Below are 14,068 nucleotides of genomic sequence, written 5' to 3'. Positions count from 1 at the left end.
TGCCAACCTGTTTGTACTCAGTTCTATTGATGCCACTTTCTGGCTCGCTCTTGTGTAACTGTTCTCCAATATTGTTCACAATGCTGGGTAGATTATGACAAGAAAACCATTATTTTTAAATGTTTATTTATTTGCTAAGAAAAAATTGGTTGTAGTACAGAGGGTGAAATCGTCTTGATTTTTTGAAATAAAAAAATAAAAACCAGACCCATCAGTACTGAATAGAAAATATTTTTCTGAGAGTCCTTTTTAAGGCAATCTCTAAAGAAACATATGTTTCGAAATATATATCTTCATGAACAGCTGCTAATTTTCTTTCATTTTATGATATCCATCTCTATTCCCCCTAATGACAAAAACTGGAGAAACTAAATTTGAACATCTTTGGGATCAGTCAGTTAGAAAACAGATTTATTCAGGAAAAAAATAAACAATACAGTTATCATTTTTATTTCACTTTTCTTAATGTAACACAAGTAAAAATACTGAGATTAAGTATTTTCTCCTTGAATTACAGTAAATAAGGGCTAATGTTTTGTGTTTTATCTTGGGACGTTAAAGAAATTAAGTGTCTTCATACTACTCGGCATTTTTGTGAAATTTTATATTGCAGACAAAATACCATGCTATTAACTAATATAAACTGTTACTTCCAGAGAGCATAAGGTTGTAAAATATGTCAGTTGTTTTTTTTTTTTTTACCAGTCAATATGAGTAGGCATCTATTTTCAGTGTTCCAGGATCTGTCCAAAACAGTGTTTTATCATTCTATAAAGATAAAATGGTTTTGAAAAGGGAAGAAAGACAGTATTGTCTTTTATGACTTCTCAATATTTGAAAATTCAAGATATAGTCGAGTCAGATTCCCTTTAGAAACATTTATAAACTGAGCATTAGGTACAGGTATTTATTTTTTAAATTGACTTCAAAGTGATTTAATACAAACAGCTGAACTTGAACTTAACAAAACTTTTTGCTTTTGCTGCTAGATTTGTAAGAAGATTATGACAGAACAAGAAAACCGCAGATAGCAATGAGTAAGCTCCTTGGAGTTTTTCAAGATTTAATGAAGTTGCTTGCCATGCAAATATTATAGAATTCACACAAATCACAAACACTTACCATATTCACTATCATAGAATATAATGAATTTCTGCCAAGCATATTCTGTGACCACTCTCAGGATGACGTCATTTAAGTAGACAGGTGGGCGAACAGAGAGAGTGTAGTCATCATTCCTGTTGCTCCTGGTGAGTCCACAGCCACTCCTGGGGGTCCCAGCTGTTGAGCGCTGTATGAAGAGGTGGGGGATATGCATGGCATCTGCCAGTGACTGGAGGGACCCTGCTGACGTGCAGCCAATGGAGCTGACCAGGGCCAAGATGCCTTGATTCATAAGTTCACAGGCTGCAAGAAAGCAGAGTAATATTCAAATGTCAATGGGTTTCATATAACTTCTCTTTTGGAGGAAGAGTGAAAAAAGCTTATGGAGTTATTACAGAGCTATGGATTTTTTTTTTTTTAAATGAACGTTCTCCGTGAAGAAATCCTATAATTACAAAGTGTTACTGGAATTCAGCTAAGGAACTCTGCCCTTATTAGCTATTTGACCTTGTGCAAATTAACTGCTTCTCTTAGTCTCAGTTTCATCATCTGCAAAGAGGGTAAAACAGCATGAATCTTGCAGGATTATTGCTAGGATTGGAGATAATTCCATGCCTGTTATTTGCCTTTGATATGATAGGCACTCAATTAGTGACAGCTATACTTTTATAATTAGCAATGTATAAATTCAGAGAAAAGACAATTCCTCACTGAGTATGTAATGCAAGGTTTCAAAAAGCAGATAATGTGTAAATTCGTGAATGAATAAAAGGAAGATGAAAGGCTTAAGTAAGGAATTTCTGGCTACAGAAAACAGCCATTTTGGTATCTAAAAGTCTAATGACACTCTTTCTTATTAAACTGGAAAAATGAAAATGTTTTTTGTTCTTTTCCTTGGCAGCCAGAAAACTCATGGTCAAATCAAATGCTGAGTTTCAACAATTATCTCATTCTGGTTTCTAGTTGAACAATTTCTAATCTTTCTTATCTGATTTATTATCTGTGTTTTAATTTCACTTTAACTATTCTGTGTATGCATATATGTTTGCTTCAAAACATTTAAAACCGGGTCAAATATAAATTATAAGTACGTATCAAGACATAACGTATATAGGAAAAAAAGAGTTAATAAGTCTTAATTTTCTGTGCCCAATGTGGGACTTGAACTCACAACCCTGAGATCAAGGATAGCATGCTCTACTGACAGAGCCAGCCAGGTGCCCCCTAATAAGTCTTAACTCTTAATAAGTCTTAATAAGAGTTAAGATGTCTTAGTGGTCTCATAATGTCAATCTCAGAAGGGAAGAGATTAGAAAGAAAATCAAAAGTAAATTCAGATGGAATCAAGGTAAAATAAATTTTATTTGAGAAGGCCAGTTATTATGATTGGTCCAGGCATTATTCTAGATTTTAGGCATTGTAGGTATAATATTCTCTCTCTCTCTCTATATATATTATTATATATTATTATAATAATATATATTATATATATAATATATATTATATATAAACATACATTATATTATTATATAAATATATATTTATATATATATATATTTATAATCTGTTTTGCAGAGTTTTTTAAAAAAAATCAAAAACAAAGTTACATGAGAAGTACCTCCATGTTATTAACTGGCCAGCTAATGAAGGCTGACAAAGGGCAAGCTTAGAAGTACTATACAAATGACATGCATATAAACACCAAATAAATGGATTATGATTAATTTTAAGCCACCCAGTACATACAAAATAAATTAGTAATAATCAGGGACATTATTTTCAAGCATAAGACAGGTTATACGATTTCAAATGAATTTGAAAGGTAGCGTCAGGGATGAATGCTTCTTAGGCCATAACTGACTGAGGTTGAAGTTTCAGTAAAAATCATAGAACCTACTCATATTTGTGAATTCAACATTTATAAAAGCAATATGAATTTATAGTTATACTTTCAATCGCTTTAGGCAAAGACACTGGTCAAAAGTTTGCTGCTTCATAGTAGGAAATAAGACCATTACTGATTTATATAAGCAAATAGGAATTCACTTTTTAAAAAAGATTTTGTCTAAAAGTTTGGCTCATTTAGCATTTAAAATCAAAATATGGAGAATATCTTAAGGTATACAGAATTGAATTTCCTGTTTAAATTACAGTAATTTAAAATAATCAAATAAATGCAACAGTTTACATAAATCTATCGTAAGAACTATAAAGTTTAAGTATAGAAGCTGAGATGAGAGAATTCAGTTTAAGTATTATATGCTGTCACATATGAAAATCGCCTATTTTAATTTTCATATCTAAAAAGAAAAACTCTGGAGTCATATATAAATTGCTATTTATCATATAAATTTGCTTTAGTACATATTCTGTGATTTCTTCAAACCCACTATGTTACTGCCTATTAACCTCTACTAGTAAGAACACAAACTAAGCAAGTACTAGAAACATTTGCTATTATTATAAAAACAAATGTATTACTTTTATTAGTATTTGGTATCATCTATCCTGTTACATATATAAGCAAGAATGACTGAAAACTCTCTATAAAATCAAAATAGGAATCCTCAAAAATTACAATCAGAAAACCATGTAATATTAAATCTGAAAGGTAATTTAGAAATTAGGTAGTCCAGGGCTGGAAAATCACCTTTAACTGCTATGCTATCTGTGACTGGGTTGGTAAGCTGGCATCCTGGAACACTAGTTTGAGAAAGATTTTGAGACTCAAAAAGAAAGATTACCAAAATCACGGTGTTAGGTTTCTCATAGGAAGAGACTGGGAGAAGTAGTAGCCTGCAAGTCTTAGACATGTATCCCATTTATAGTGCTCAAACTTCTGTTTTTCACAGTTGTCAAGAAAACATAGGGTACCCCCTTAAAATAAATAGAAGATCCAGGACTCTAACTCATCATCTAAAATGCTTTTCGCCATAGTAAGTGAATGATACTGGTAACCTTAAAATCTTGTGTGGTGAAGAAAAGATAGACAGGTCTCCATAGGCAAAAGCTCAACTGGAGATTGTCTATTGTCAAGTTTGGTAAAAAGAGGTTGATCCACTGAGAAGAAAAGGAAGAACCCATATGCCTAAAATGAATTGAAACTGGTTGACCCAAAACACAATGCTGGTTGGGCACATATACGAATGGGTCTACAAAGCAACCTATCCAGGAGATATTTGACACCCATTTTGCCCCATTTTACCAATATAAAATGTTGGCTGAAGAAGAGAAGATACATGTTTATATGCTCTGGAGGTTGACCCTTTATAGGGCCCTATATAAAGATTAACATGAAAAAAGAGATTATAACTCATGGCAGCCAGTTTGCAAGACCAGAGTGTGTTTTTTATGGGTATCCACCACCTTTTTATTGTAAGAATCTAAAACAAAGACTTCTCAATAGCATATTTCTTTCCAACTATTATTTCAACTCCTGTGATTTATTTATTTTACGTATACATGTACATACACACTTCCAAACAGAGTATATTGAGCCTCTTGCTGGTTTTGTGACTCCAGCTATCTGCGACTTTAACACTATTGAAGATGTCTGAAGCATGTACTAATTGCTGGAAGCACCCTTTTTCCCCCTCCCTCTCTTCCTTCCTTCCTTTCCTCCTCCTCCACTCCCCACCCTTCTTCTTTTAATAGCAAGTGCAATTAGCAACACTTCCACCCATTTGGGTCACTCAGCAGCTATGAAGTTGAAGTTCTCTGTATAAATGTGTAAATTTAAGTTAAATGATGTTCATGTACACTCTTTTTTTTTACACTCTTTTTTTTTAATCTCTGAAACTAATCAATTTGAGTCTTATTTTTCTTATTAAATAAAATGGGATTAAAAGTAAAATCTATAAAGTGTCTTGAAATTGGTTACCTATTACTGAATTCTCAAGGAGAACTCAGTGAAATTTTTTTTTGGATAGCACCACTTTTGAATACATTTATTCTCGGTGATATATTTTCTAGTATTGACCAATTTGTCCTGATATAACCTCTTTCAGTGATTTTATATCACATCAGGACCTTAGCACATTCAATTCATACATTTGTTCTACAACAGACATTTATCAACTTTTAACCATGAACCAGGAACTTCTTTGGAGATCAGAGAGTGCACAGACAGATTCCACTGTCAAAGATCTCCCAACCTATTCACCATAGTGTTTTCAAAATCTCTGAATTCTGTATCAGAATTCAAAGTGGAGATTTAAAAAAAATACAGATGACTAAGTCTACTCCTAGAAGTCCTACTTTATTCATCACAGGCTAGCGGTCATGTATTTGCATTATGATGTATTATCTGAGTAGTTCTGATGTGTGACCCTTTCGGGAAAACCTGAGTCTGGTGGACTGTAACTGCAATATTCTTTAATGTGATTGTTGCAGAACATCTAATATTTATTGACTTTCTCTTACTTTTTTTTTTTTTTTAACGGTGATATTGTTGACAATATGGCCATAACTGGGGAGTGGAATTTCCCTATTTTCTAATTCTTTTAATTCACAAGTGGGGGTGAGGTATAAGAAAAGAAGTACACAGAGTTAATAAGAATTATTGTACCCCAAAAGGTGATCCTTGTCTCCATTTCATTTCTAATAATAAACTAAGAAGTTTATTCTTGGAATGAGTCTTCACTCTTTCAAGTTCCTCCAATTCAAATATAGAGTATCAAATTTCCACCATTCTAAAATGTGTGTAGCTTCTGTATTTTGTCATATCTGAAATCAGGGCCTGTTTTAAAATTGATCAATACATTTAATATGCTGGATTATTTTTCTTGAAAAAAATCGCTAATCAATATTGAATGTTATAATCAGTGAACTGTTAGAAATGAGAAAATAAGGTAAGCTTCCATGGCAGATGAGAAAGATTTGTATTCTTTCTACAAAAGCTGAATTTAATTTAACTTCTTTTTTTCTCTTTAATTCATTAATGAGTCACAAGCCCAGTGTTGATAATTGCTTTCTTCTCTTTTTGAACCACCAAAACGCACCTGACATTTGCTTTCATACTTGTAAGAATATAGTAACACAAAACATTCAGCCTATACAGACATTTAACACTATTTGCAAATATGACTTTTAGCAACCATCTGAGAGGTGGCTATAAAAAAATAGAGTTTATTTGACACATCATCAAGTAGTTTGCCAAAAACATAATAATTTGGAACAAATTCTTCTAAATAAAGATGGTCTTTCTATATAAATAGTGTTAGAAGGTCCAATTTAATCATAATTATCTACTTAGGAATTGAAACTACAGAAAAAAAAATCATTTAATTATAATTAAAGCATTAGGACTTAATTTCTTCTTTAAAGGAATATAATGGCTAAAATGGTTGATTACCAGCCATCCAATGAGTTCAACAGGATAATTTTCAGTCGACTACCTTTTTATTCACTTAGAGCCAGCATGAATCTCTCATTTGTGATCTAAGCCTGACACGGACTAAACATTTAACGTAGCACCTATTATAAGTCATTGTATTTTTCCATATACATTTCACAACAACTCTATGCAGAAGAGCTATTATTGTTGTCATTTTCAAGTAAGAAACTGGTTAAGGGAACTTGAAAGCATTCTCCAAATTCACACGATTATTAAGTGGCAGAGTTGAGATTCACATCTAGCACAGACTTTAATCCTGGGCCACAGAGAACTAAAAACTCAGTTTTCAAACACAAAGTCACATATAAAAAGGTGTAAGTCACTTAACTTACTATAAGATTCAGGATATTTCAGCCTCTTGGATGTAAAAGAGAAAAGAATAATTATGATACCATTTTCTCTTTTTCCCTTTGTGTTTGGGATTAAGGCATTAATCCTATAATGTTTCAGCTCCAAATAGAAAGAGTATATACAGAAAATTTAACGAGGGTGAAACAAACTATTAAGAAGAATTTACACGGTATTGAGTATAGTTTCAATCAATCCCTAAAGTGATTCCTCTAATACCAATGTGATAAAAATGATAAAAATAATGACAAAATATAAAAAAAAAGAGAAAATATCTCTTTATCTTTGTATAGTGGTTTGGGTTTTATAAAGTGTTTTTATTTGCACTTGATTACTTTACCAGTACATGGCTATATTAGATAAAATCCCTATCCTCATTTATTTAACACTAATTTGAGGCTCATTCTTACATTTCCAGTAAGCTGTGGAAAGGCGGCTGGAATGTGGATTTTTATGTTTATTCTACAACCTTCCAATTACATATTTTCATAGGCTTCTATTTATGGAAATTCCAATTAGTCTCCTTCCTTTTAATATCAGTAACAATTCTGCAATGAACACACCTATGTACATATACATCTATATGTTACAAATATAAAATACACATACCGTATCAGGCAAGAGCCTGGTACTTAGGACGCAGGGTAGTCAAAAATAGGCCAATATACAATGGGAGAGGCAAAACATATTCAAATGAATGTATAATGATATCCTGAGTAGTTGCTAGGCCAACAAGGGTCATTATTCTGACAGCCCAAAGCACTTTTCCTAAACTGTGGGTTGGGAAAGCCCTTTGTGCAGAAGTGAATCTGGAGCTGCATTCTGAAGGATAAGTAGGAACTAATTAGGTGAAGAGACGTTACTTTGATGGAAAAGTGTGAAGAAAATACTTCCAGACAGAAGAAGGAGAATGTGCAAAGATTCTGTGGCAGAAAGAGCATGGGCTACTGGAGGGCGAAAAGACCTAGGTAGCTGGAGTGCCGAGAGCATGCTAGAGAAGGCAGGGGCAGTCCGGACATAGGAATCCTGCCTGGGTTTGTCTGTATTGTGGTCATTTGAGGGAGAGCCTTACATATTTTCAGTACCAACCCCTTATCTGGTATTTGTATGTTAAATAACTGCCTTTACTTCTTCTTGTAATTTAAATTTATGTATAATTTATATAGCTCTTAATAAGTTTTAAAATTATTATGTAATCAGATTTGTCAGTCTTTTACTGGCAGATATATTTTCCTTCACCCATGTTTAAAAAGGCTTTTCCCCACAGCCTCCAGACTTATGATCAGTTTATCTACAACAACATTTTCCCTATCCTATACCCTGCAGCTGGTCATCAGCCGATGAAAGATACAGTGATAAGAATTTAGGAAACTAGATGAGCGCAGAATGTTGTTGTAGTTGATACGGGTGATATCTTATCTTTATCTGCATAATCCAAGCCAGCAAAGTGTGAGGATTAAACATTATTGTGACAAGAACGATGATCCATATCATTCTATATGCTTGTCTTCAAAATTTTTTCCATCATTTTATGGAAATTCTAGTTATTAAACTTATTATTCTTTTATAATATGGCACATCTTGGAATTAGAATGGATTCTTCCCAAGATGAGTGACAGAATATTTAATGTACTCTAGCAAATTATATCTTGTAAAAGTAAGAGTAAGATCATGGTAGAAAAAGATAAGAGGATGTGTGTGTTTATGTTTGTGTAAGAGGAAGACAGAATGACGAAGCAAAAACAGAAATAAAATGCTCCTGAAGTTATTGCCATTTACCCACAATATCAAAGCCAAAACTCAGAAGTCATCTTCAACTATTCCTCTCTCTTGGACTCCATACTCCTTCACATCAAACTTTGGTTGAATCATATTGTTAATTCCACCTCCTAAGTATTTCTCAAAACTATTCTCTTCTTGAAATAGTCACTGTCAGTCCTTTACTTCAATCTATATCACTACTAACCCAATTACTGAAACCTGTCTCCCAGCTGCTAAGATTTCCTAGCCCCCCAAGCTTAAACATTCTCCAGTCTTCTACATTGTAAACAAAGATATCTATTTTTTAAAATTCTCATTATGTTATTTCTGTGTTTTAAAGGCCATTAATAAAATACTGAGACAATATTACAGAATGGTGGCACCAAAGAAAATGACAATTCAATGTTAATATAGGATCCTGAATAATATTCTGGAATAGGAAAAAAAAAAGGTATTAAAGAAATTGGTGAATTTTGAATAAGGTTTATAGTTCAGTTAATGATATTGAACCAATGTTAACTGACTGTGCTTGATAATTATAGTATGGTTATATAAGATGCTAATATTAGGAGAAGTGGGGTGAGGAATATAAGGAAACTCTGCACTATTTTTGCAATTGTTCTATAGATCTAAAACTACTTCAAAATTAGAAGTTGAAAACAGATAAAACTACCAATAACTTCCAACTTCTGCCAGAAAAAAGCCTAAACTCTCAGCGTGGCACAAAAAACCCTTAATGTCTTAGTCCCAGTCTTGTCTTGTCTTTTCTTTCCTTTTTTTTTTTTTTTTAAGATTTTATTTATTTATTTGACAGACAGAGAAACAGCAGGAGGGAGTGGGAGAGGGAGAAGCAAAGTTCCTGCCAGGCAGGGAGCCTGGTGAGGAGCTCCAGTCCCAGGACTCTGGGATCATGACCTGAGCTGAAGGCAGATGCTTAACAACTGAGCCATCCAGGCACCCCATCCGGCCTACATTTTCATGCTTACCTCCAGCTCCCATCTCTTGCCACCACAGCTTTCACCATTCCACATGCTCCCTTACCACCACGCTATTTATTCTTGCATTATATTATTTTGTCAATGGCCTAGTGGTTATACAAAGTATTATTTTTTGACATCTTAACAATACTGCTTCTTCTGGTTCCTGAGTGTGGTATATACCTTCATTTAATATAGTCTTTTTAAAATTTTTAAATTAAAAAAATTTTTGAACAGTATTTTGGAGTATTTGATGAATTAGATTTTTCACTTCTTTTGATGAATTAGATTTTTCACTTATTTATTACTAAGGATTTTATGTATGTATATTCTGTTGTAAACAGTACTTTTTTATTTTAATTTCCAATTTTTATTGCTAGAATATAGAAATACATCAGATTATTGCATATTGATTTTGTGTTATGAATCTCATTAAACGCACTTGTTAGTTCTAGTGTCCTTTTTTTGTAGATTCTATAGTATTGTCTACATAGACAATCACATCATTTTCAAAAGAAAAAAAAAAGGCAGTTGCACCTCTTCCTTTCCAGTCTGCATGACTTTTACTTCCTTCCATACCTTATAGCACTGCCTAGTACAGTACAATGCTGAATAGACATGGTAAGAGCAGCCAGCCTTCCCTTGTTGCTGATCTTAGAGGGAAAACATTCAATCTTTGACAATCAAGTGTGACCTATCTGTAATTTTATTTTATTTTATTTTTTTACCAGGTTGTATACGAAGTTGAGAAAGTTCCCTTCTATTCCTAGTTTGCTGAGAGTTTTTGTCAGGGATGGATACTGAATTTTGTCAAAGGTTTTCTGCATCTATGGAAATGGTCACATGGATTTTTCTTCTTGGTCTTCTCATATGAAAATTTAATTGATTGTTTATGAATGTTAAAACGTCCTTGCAAAGTTAATGTTGCCCTCAGTAAACGAGTTGGAAGGCAGTCATATTTACTCAGTTTTCTGGAAGGGTCTGCACAATAGTTAGTGTTATTTCTCTCTTAAGTCTCTGGTAGAACTCACCAGTCAGACTTTTGGGGCGTGGAATTTCAGCTGTGAGAAGGTTTTTCACTATAAAAACACTTTCAGAAATAGAAACAAGGATATTTAGCTTATTTAAATTCGTTTGTGTGAACTTTGGTAGTTTGTATCCTGCAAGGAATTTGTCCCTCTCATCTAAATTGCCAAATTTATTGACATACAGGTGCTCACGATAATCCCTTGTAATTCTTTTAATATCTGTAGAATCTGCAATGATGTTGCCTCTCACCTTGATACAGGTAATTTGTATCGTCTGTTGTTCCTAATCAGTCTGGCTAGAGGTTTATCAATTTTATTCACTTTCTCAAAGAAAGAGCTTTTGGTTTCATTGATTTTTGTTACTGTTTTTTATGTTGTTTGTTAGTTTCCTATTTCATTGATTTCCACTCTGCTCTTTGTAATTTCCTTTCTTCTGCTTAATTTTAGTTTACTTCACTCTTATGTTTTTAAGGCAGAAGCTGTGATCATCAAATTTAGACCTTTATATTTTCTAATATACTTAGTCCTATAAATTCCCCTTTAAGTACTTTGCTTTAGTTTACTCTTTTTCTGCTAAACTTTACCTATTATTCATTTATGTTATTCACCTACCTGGCAGGCATAGTTAACCATAGTTATTTTTCTAGTTTTTGTTTGATAGTTCCAACATCTGGGATACAGCTCAGTCTAATTTTGTCACGTTTTAAAAAACGATTTTTTTTCTTGCATTTTTGTGTGTTATCTCATTATTTTAGATGGACTGTTGGCTAGCAAAGATTGAGGTAAATAGAATACATTGGTTCATTTCTCCTCCTATCAGGCTGCCAGCGTGTGGGTGAGTTAATCTAGTCGGGAACTGATCTGGATATGTGGTGTCTTTGTTGTCATCACTCTGTGCAAGACACCATAAGCTTCAAACTCCTCTCGCAGCGGGTTGCTGTTACTTTGTATTTAGAATGGGGCCTGGGTTCCCAGATTTTCTTCAGTGTTCTGCACCTCCCTTTGCTTTCGAGGGCTCCTTCTCAAACATACGGCAGTGGAATCCCTTGTGTCCTGGACCCAGTCCCTGTGGTAGACGGCCAGGTTACTCAGCAGTAGGTCTTTGCTGGCCTGGTCCACCGGCAGCCTCAGCCTCAGCCAGCCCTTGTGAAGCTGGCCTTGAAGGTAGACCTTCCCCAATGTTGCTGCCCCACATCTCTGGTAGATAAACGCTACTTTTTATCTTTGATGGTGGGTCAAGAGAGAGTTTTCTGCTTCCCGGAATGAGCAGACCTCTGCTTGATATTTGTAAAAGATCCTGGATCCAAGATGTTTTTACGGGTAGAGAGGTAGCAAGCTTCTGCTTTGACCAGTGCACCAACAGCAATGGATCATAGCAAGCACCCCTGGGTTTTTTTGTCTTTTACTCAACACCTTAAGACTTTCCCTTTGTTGGTGATAAAGGCTAGATAAGTGACAGAGATACTGTACCCGCTTCCCTACAGCCAGCCAGCTAGCCTACAGCCTGCGTTCACCACTGAGGGGAGCTGTATCTGATACCGTGTTGACCCAAACTTTCTTACCAGCACTCAATGGAGGGCCATGGCAATAATTTATAAGTGAGTATGAACTGCCCCTTGTGTCTGGGATCCCCAGCTATTCTAAACACAGTAGCTCACATGTGGCTTCTACAAATTCATAAAAATTCTAAGTGATTTCCCCCAGCCTGTGTGGAAGGTAATAAACTCCTTCCTGTATTTTGTCAAAGTCCAGACTGTTTTTGTGTTTTGCTTGTCCTTGAAGAAGCTTGCCCCTCCTTAGATTTTGGTTTCTTTGGTTACTTTGAGAAATGTTGTGGTATGAAAAAAATTATGATTTTGATGATTATTTCACTTTTCCTTTTTTTCCTTAATTTTTATGGTGGGAACAACTATTTTTTGCACCTTTTTATATCGCAAGCAGAAGTGAAATGTCGAATCACTCTATGATCATTCTGATAACATTCTGTAAGTGCCTACGACATGACCATTACCTCTTTACATGGCAGTCTTCTGGATTAAACACTACCTTCTCCAGTGCTGTGTTTCTAAATATCACCATGAATGATTTTACTTAGTTTACTGATATTTTATTTTTTTATTTTTTTAAGATTTTATTTATTTGTCAGAGAGAGAGAGAGCGAGCACAGGCAGACAGAGAGGCAGGCAGAGGCAGAGGGAGAAGCAGGCTTCCCTGCCGAGCAAGGAGCCCGATGTGGGACTCGATCCCAGGATGCTGGGATCATGACCTGAGCCTAAGGCAGCCGCTTAACCAACTGAGCCACCCAGGCATCCCTGATATTTTATTTCTTTTTTTTTTTTTTTTAAGATTTTATTTATTTACTTGACAGACAGAGATCACAAGTAGGCAGAGAGGCAGGCAGAGAGAGAGGAGGAAGCAGGCTCCCTGCTGAGCAGAGCCCCATACAGGGCTCGATCCCAGGACCCTGGGATCATGACCTGAGCCGAAGGCAGAGGCTTAACCCACTGAGCCACCCAGGTGCCCCAGATATTTTATTTCTTGATAGCAATGTCATTCAGGCACATGCCTTATAAGAACTCATTCTCCATGGGAACTTTCTTATCATGGTTGGTAGGCCTTCTATAAGCTTATACTGGCCATAATTCTGATGTAAACTATTGCCTTCAGCCTTGCTCTGTCTACTTTAGTCACAATAGTCTCATTTTTCCATGCACTCTCTTTTCTCTGTATTCCTTCTGCCTGGGTACTTTTGACCCATACATACCTTCATCCTGTTCCCTCATGCTAGGTTTCTGCCCTTACAGCCCCTCATTCTATATATCCCTGCTACTATCTCATGACCTATTTTATTTTTTCTTTAACATTTATAATTATCTGACTTGACTTTATATATGTTTGTTTCTTTAATTTTACTCTTTCTTCCCCACTAAAATAGAAACTACATCAGAGCAGGAATTTTGTCCATTTTATTCAATGCTTTATACCTAAAACCTAGAACAGACACCGGTCTATTGCAGGCATTCAATGAATATACACTGAATCAATGAATAATTGAATAAACATTATAGCTGTTTTCTCCAAAGCAGATGTCGTGGGAGATAGCTTAGGTACACTACAGATGGTCTTTCAGCCTTAGTAGTTCACTTCAATGTTACTCACAGTTTACCTATTTCTCAGAAACTGTTTACTCCTGCTGATAAGAAGAATCCTATGTGGTGTTGACAACAGTAAGATGGGCAAAGTGAGAAGAACTGTCCTTCATAACAAAAATATTTTAGCATTTTCAGCGTGTACTATCTAGAAATACTGATACTCCTTTGTGATAGGACTAGCATATAAAAGCTCCAGGAAAGCAGAGATGTTATGCTTTTTTTTTTTTTTTTTTAAAGATTTTATTTGACAGAGAGAGACAGCCAGAGAGGGAACACAAGCAAGGAGAGTGGGAGAGGGAGAAC

General features: G+C 34.8%; 1 protein-coding gene across 3 annotated transcripts in view; it reads right to left on the bottom strand.

Annotated features, from left to right (window-relative positions):
- The window catches only part of GRID2 (glutamate ionotropic receptor delta type subunit 2), a gene marked incomplete at both ends in the record, with an annotated part of 1,466,807 nt that overhangs the window by 674,616 nt on the left and 778,123 nt on the right, over nucleotides 1-14,068 (bottom strand). For 2 of the 3 annotated variants that reach the window (XM_080796960.1, XM_080796959.1), the window contains one exon: nucleotides 1,123-1,407. The exons of the other annotated variant lie outside the window; for it this stretch is intronic. In XM_080796960.1, the coding sequence (XP_080653086.1) occupies nucleotides 1,123-1,407 (285 nt within the window). The remainder of the gene's footprint in view (nucleotides 1-1,122; nucleotides 1,408-14,068) is intronic. 3 annotated transcript variants of the gene reach the window in all.

This window comes from Martes martes (assembly GCF_963455335.1).
Source record: "Martes martes genome assembly, chromosome: 2".
NCBI classification, from domain to species: Eukaryota; Metazoa; Chordata; class Mammalia; order Carnivora; family Mustelidae; genus Martes; species Martes martes.
This window is presented reverse-complemented; position numbering and strand designations above follow the sequence as displayed.